Source organism: Erigeron canadensis, chromosome 9, assembly GCF_010389155.1.
Source record: "Erigeron canadensis isolate Cc75 chromosome 9, C_canadensis_v1, whole genome shotgun sequence".
NCBI lineage: Eukaryota > Viridiplantae > Streptophyta > Magnoliopsida > Asterales > Asteraceae > Erigeron > Erigeron canadensis.
In genome coordinates this window covers 3,587,711-3,593,809 of record NC_057769.1, presented here as the reverse complement: position 1 = coordinate 3,593,809, position 6,099 = coordinate 3,587,711, and the positions used below count along the sequence as shown (strand labels likewise).

General features: G+C 36.2%; 2 protein-coding genes across 3 annotated transcripts; one reads left to right on the top strand and one right to left on the bottom strand.

Moving 5' to 3' along the window:
• On the top strand, positions 1 to 1,529 carry LOC122581541. Its single transcript, XM_043753771.1, has one exon. The coding sequence runs from the start codon at positions 1 to 3 to the stop codon at positions 1,462 to 1,464; it is 1,464 nt and encodes a 487-aa protein (XP_043609706.1). The 3' UTR covers positions 1,465 to 1,529.
• Positions 1,530 to 1,595: 66 nt separating this feature from the next.
• Positions 1,596 to 6,009, bottom strand: LOC122580828. Of its 2 annotated transcripts, none has more exons than XM_043752985.1 (6): positions 5,744 to 6,009; positions 4,740 to 4,836; positions 2,755 to 2,933; positions 2,599 to 2,668; positions 2,456 to 2,523; positions 1,596 to 1,836 (listed from the first exon to the last, which is right to left on the bottom strand). In XM_043752985.1, exons 1-5 carry the CDS (start codon positions 5,903 to 5,905, stop codon positions 2,507 to 2,509), a joined length of 525 nt encoding a protein of 174 aa, XP_043608920.1. In that variant the 5' UTR covers positions 5,906 to 6,009; the 3' UTR covers positions 1,596 to 1,836; positions 2,456 to 2,506. The 2 variants fall into 2 exon arrangements, with proteins under 2 accessions (XP_043608920.1, XP_043608921.1); XM_043752986.1 differs by lacking the exon at positions 1,596 to 1,836 and adding an exon at positions 1,900 to 2,097.
• Between the last annotated feature and the right edge of the window lie 90 nt (positions 6,010 to 6,099).

Here is a 6,099-nt window from a genome sequence, read left to right as displayed (position 1 = left end):
ATGAAGTCGTGCTTTCGCAGTTTTCGTGGTTTCTGTACTCTTATAGTCCTCCTCTCAATTCTCTCATCAATTTCGTTACTCCATTGGTCTCATTCCTCTCTACCGTTCTACTTCCGTGATCAAAGACTGGAGGTGGGAACTGGAATGGGAACGGGGTTGAGCCCAAACCACCCCATTGATCTCCTAACGTTCCCATTAGCGTGGAACCATCTTTCATTCCCCTCTGACCCGCCTTCAAAACTCCTAAAAATTGCCCTCTTTGTCAAGAAATGGCCCGACAGGCACCATGCCGGTGGGCTAGAGCGACATGCTTTAACACTTCACCTTGCTTTGGCTAAACGAGGTCATGAGCTTCATGTCTTCACCGCTACCTCTTCTAACTTTTCATTCCCAAAATATTCTTTCGAGAATTTACATTTCCACCTCTCAAAACCCACGGCTGCAGGTTATCTCGATCAAGCTGTGGTTTGGGAACAATTCCTAGCTCAAAACTTGACAGAGAGACCGTTTGATGTAGTTCACACAGAGAGTGTAAGCCTAAGGCATACTCGGTCCAAAAATGTCTCAAATTTGGCGGTTTCTTGGCATGGAATCGCATATGAGTCCATACATACGGATATAATTCAAGAACTCTTGAGAGAACACAATGAGAGCCAAGCCAACCAGTTGACTGAAAGAGGTCCGAAAGTAGTTGAAGAGATTAAATTCTTCCAAAAATACGCCCACCACGTGGCTACAAGTGATCATGTTGGGGATATCTTGAAAAGGATCTACATGATCCCAGATAACAGAGTTCATGTTATACTCAATGGTGTAGATGAAGAAGTTTTCAAACCTGATGACGAAAAGGGTCAAGACTTTAGGTCAAATTTCAGAATCCCGCCATCAAAATCATTAATTTTAGGAATGGCGGGTAGACTGGTTAAAGATAAAGGACACCCTTTAATGTTTGAAGCTCTAAAGCAGATATTTCTTGAGAACTCAACTTTTAAGGAAACCGTAATGGTTCTAGTTGCCGGTGATGGTCCATGGGGTACTAGATATAAGGATCTGGGACCTAACTTGCTCGTTTTGGGTCCTCTACAACAGGGTCAACTGGCTAGATTCTACAATGCTATCGACATCTTTGTGAACCCAACTATTCGGGCTCAAGGATTGGATCACACTTTGTTAGAAGCTGTTCTCTCTGGCAAACCGTTGATGGCTACAAAGCTTGCTAGCATCACAGGCTCAGTAATCGTGGGAAAGGAACATGGGTATACATTTTCACCTACCATAGATTCACTCAAAAAGTGTCTTTATGAGGTCTGGCAAGACGGGAGAGTAGTTTTGGAGCAGAAGGGCAAGGTGGCTAGAGAAAGAGGCATAAAGCTTTTTACTGCAACAAAAATGGCAGCTGCATATGAAAGACTATTTCTATGCCTCTCAAATGATAAAAAGAACCAAGATTACTGCAAATATTAGCCGCTTGATGGTTTTGGCACACGACAGGGGAACCGACCCAACTTCAACAGTTCAAAAAAAAAGACTAGAGGGGATTAGGAGACTGGAGTAGGATGCACATTTATGTATAGACAAGGACATATAATGTATGATTTTCCTCACAATTTGCATCATTGATTATGGCACAGAACTATAATTTTTTTTGTTGTTAATAGGCATAAGAACAAAGCTTTTATTTATATGAAAAACCTGAATAACATATACCAAAAGTCCCAAAAACGTTTGTTATGCAGATTGGAAAACAAAAGGAGAAAGGGCGAGGTGAGACTGTGAAGAGAATACTGCTTATATATCAACAAAAACTTCAACTTCTATAAAGACTTCATGAATTTCCTGCAAATCAACATCACCAGCAACATGGATTATTACTAATTATATCTACAAAAATGAGAAGGAAAAATAAAATCAAAGTTGCAACATAACAATTTCACTCTATATTCAAAAGAAATGAAGATCTGATTGTGGTATAATTTACTTTTTGTTTGGGAATGGCTCTAGTATTATTTACTTCGAAACGAGAATTCATGTACGACGCCCAAAATGGAGAAGAATGGTAAATGCAATGTGAAGTTGAAAAAAAAATGCTTTTGAATCCTGCACAGCCCGCTTGAGGTTAATCTAACCGGTAGAATGGGTCAACGGGGAAAAAGCCAAACACAAACAACTAAAATGAAGGAAAGTTGCCCAAAGGGAATTTTTAATTCATACAAACTGTTACACTGTTTACTCAAAAGCCTAGATCATCGGTCTAATTTTATATACTTGTAAGCATCTGTAACAAAATTATTACAAATCAGCTAATTAGAAAGTGTTTCCAACCTGTATTGACCCAAACAACCAATTACCCATTTGACCGCTTACCCGATCTCTCCAACCTACCCATTTTGGTGCCTATACTTTTGAACAACAATGGCGATAGTATGGAATTCCACAATGATTAAGTAGAAGATACCTTAGTTAATAGCTGGAGAATTCATGGTGTTTTCTAAAAAGGGGCACCGTTTTAATAATATAGCGACCCTGCATCAATTACATGATTTAGGATGTCATCATGAAAGCGGCTAACATTTATACTCAGGAAACGTCACAATTTACCTTGCCACCAATTTCCTCGAGAAGCACTGTGCAAATAATTAGGATCATCTTTTCCATCCACTTTCTTGTACTAAAAGCATGAAACAAAACGTTGAGCTCATCCAATCGACTCGTTTTATTTCTTAATGGAGTAGTAGATAAATGAACTCTACTCACCTTAGGGTATGCTTGTGAAGATGTGTTACTTGAAGAACAGACATACATATCTTCTTGTCCACCATAGTATAAAGATGAACTTAAGGGAGAAGGCTCGAGCCTTTCCTGAAAGACTGACCTTCTCTCCAAGTTCTTTATACTACTTTTTGCACTCGCCACATTCTTAGCTACATTTTCCGCTGCTCAAAAATATATAGCAGAAGGTCAGAAGTGTTAATTGTATTATCATTTAGCCTTAAATATTGATGACCATAGCTAAATATTTAGGGGCCAGACAGACATACAATGAGTCAACTGTCAACACACACCTAGGATCCCCAAGGCCTAAGGCCTACTGGTTTCGTTTATTACAGTAATCCAGGGAAGTCTCATTGCTAAAATTACATAAATGAAATTGTTATGATCTTATTTTTCTCATAAACCAACCATACTACAATAGGTAAAAAGATACTTTTAAACTCTAGTGATCATGAGTGATGAATGTTTGAGCATGAGAATGAAAAGCTCAATTACAAGGAGGGTTTAACCACGAAAATCATCAAGATCTCCTCAAACAAGAGTGCAAACCTAATAAATTCTTGACGAATCTAAGGTGTAAGATGATTTTCCCATAGAGATATATCGATCTATGGAGGATATGGATGTAATATGATTTTGATATGATGCTTGATTGATGATGGATGTTGATGAATATGAATGTACTGCTGCTGTATATTCTCTGTAGTTGCAGAGAATATTATAAAGTGTGTGTATTGAATTAATAGTGAATGTCTGACAACCAATAATGGGAGATATTTATAGGCTGTCAGATTAGAGTTTCCTCATAATTTGGGCCATATTAGTAATGGGCCCTGGCCCAGTACTCATCATGACACTACTAGGTTTAGAATGTCCTGGAGTACGTTAGTAAGCCACGTGTAAGAACAAGGTGCGTTATCGCCGCCTTTGGTAAATATAAATATGATAGTATTTATCCTATTTAGAATAGGAATGGTTCCATTTAATCCCATCCAAGGATTTAGTTAAGGTTGGATCAGGTAAGGTTTAACCTTCTCCCTTTATCCACCTTGAGAGGTGAGACTTGGAGTTCTCCTTTATATATTTTTATTGCAATTATATATATATATATGTACGAATATACATATATATATTAGCTAAATTTCCTCTCTTGTGAGCCGATTATGAGGTGAGTTCCCTTCTAAGTCTCGATTGCAGAACCTCTAAAATCCGACTTCTTCTATTTCTTCCTAGGATCCGACATTGACTCTCTCTCTCCAACTTCCTTTCTAGGATCCGCTAGAGAGAGAGAGATCTTTTGCGCTCACCTTTCTTGATCTTATAGGATCCGATTTCCTCTATTTCCATATACATATATACGTACATATGTATCAATTAGGCTCTTATTCCTTTCCTTATGTTCCGATCTTCCTTTCTCTAGGATCCAATCTTTAGTCTTGGTTATACATATATATATATATATATATATATATAGATATATAATTAGGGTTTGAAGATTCGACTTTGGCTCTGTTGAGGATCCGATCTTTCAATTTCTTTCTAGGATCCGATCCTTAGCTTTGGTTACATATATATATATATATATATAATATGTGCGTATATTTACACTTAGCTTATTTAAAGATCAGACTTCCATGAAAAGCTCTTCTGCGAGGTTTTGAAGATTTGACTTTGGCTCTCTGTCTACCAGTTCCGATCCTAGGTTGTTTTCTAATTTTTATAGGTTTCGGAAATACATAAATCTTATCCAATCCTCCAGGATCCGCTTGAGAGAGAGAGTTGCCAAGATCCGACTTTAAATCTTCCAAATCTTCCTTTACTACGACTTTAAATCTTCCAAATCTTCCTTTACTAACTTTTTTAGGGTTTTGTTTGGTTGGATCTTACCATAATCATCAATGAATAAAACTACACTATAAGTATATAAATTTTTTTAATCACTATGAAAAAAAGAAAGAGATGCCAACCTGAAGTTCCCTGGGTGGTAGTCCAAACCTTTCTCCCCGGTGTCTCTTCTTGCATAACTCCGGTGAACTGCGAAGAGTTTGTATCTCTTGCCAGTACCTAAACAGATAAAGGGAATTCATAAAAATCACACTTTGATACCTTTATCTTATATCATCTATGCATTTAATAATGTGATCAAATTATGCAAGTATATGAACTTCATCACACCTGCAAATAATTAGTATCTTTGAGAAGTACTTATAGATTTGTTCATTAATGAATGTGATTAAGTTCAGATCGAACTAATTGGCGGGAAAGACAACCTAGTCTACACCGAGTGGCACTCACCCCTGTAACCGTGAGCTGAAATTGTGATTCGAAACACGTCTTTCCAAAAAAATATAATTATAAGTAGAGTTTTCTTAATATGTGTTGCGGAGCTATACTAACGTACATTTAATGGACCCAGATTTCCTAATGTCCAGAATGACTAATTTAATGATCATTATGAATCTAAAGTTTACATCTGCAATACTATATGAATAAATTTTCTGATTCTATAAAATATGGACTTCATTAAACTCAATTTAATACGAGTATGTTGGTCTTTTAAAAATCATACAGTACGATTTAAAAGCCAGCACATCACATCAAGATACAAAACAGCTAATTAAAATTTGATAATTTATGATCGATGGTAGAAGTTATTTAAATGAAATACTCAATTATCATGCAAATGTTTGTATGTTTGACCCTTATATTGATTATCTATACATGATTTGACTATAAATCTCATACCATTATTCCTTAAACAATAATCATAATTACAAATATATAAAACAGAACACACATGTAGCCAAGGGATATAAATAATAACAAAGTACAAGATTATATCTAATAATGGGGTTTAAAACTAAGATCCTTTGTAAAGATAATATATGAGAAAAGTAACAAAAACCCACACAAAATTAATCAACAATTAATTATAAAAAATGCAAACTAGGATTAGATGAATAAAAGTTACCGTGGATGGAGGTGGAAAAATGGATGAAAACATTCCGGAGGAGGGATGTGAGTCATTGTCACCAAAAAGTTCGGCGGTGAATGATGAATACGACGGTGATGGTGACGGCGGAGGAGGTAATTGAGAGGAAATGGATTGAAGATTGTTATTGTTGGTTTCCATTAATGGAAAGAGTTGTTTTGTTGGAAGAAAAAAACAGAGGAATGAAATAAAAATTAATTAATCAAACAAATGAACCGGTGGATAAGATTTACAGAGGATGTATATGTATATTATATATAGAGAATATAGAAAATAGATAGAGACAAAATAGAAGTACAAGATATAAGTGAGAACAGAGCACGTGGATATGATTC

Coding starts and splice junctions, on each gene's coding strand:
- LOC122581541 (XM_043753771.1), top strand. CDS start 1: ATGAAGTCGTGCTTTCGCAGTTTTCGTGGTTTCTGTACTCTTATAGTC.
- LOC122580828 (XM_043752985.1), bottom strand. CDS start 5,905: ATGGAAACCAACAATAACAATCTTCAATCCATTTCCTCTCAATTACCT. Junction 4,837..5,743: donor TTTTTCCACCTCCATCCACG/GTAACTTTTATT, acceptor TTATCTGTTTAG/GTACTGGCAAGAGATACAAA. Junction 2,934..4,739: donor TACCACCCAGGGAACTTCAG/GTTGGCATCTCT, acceptor ATTTTTGAGCAG/CGGAAAATGTAGCTAAGAAT.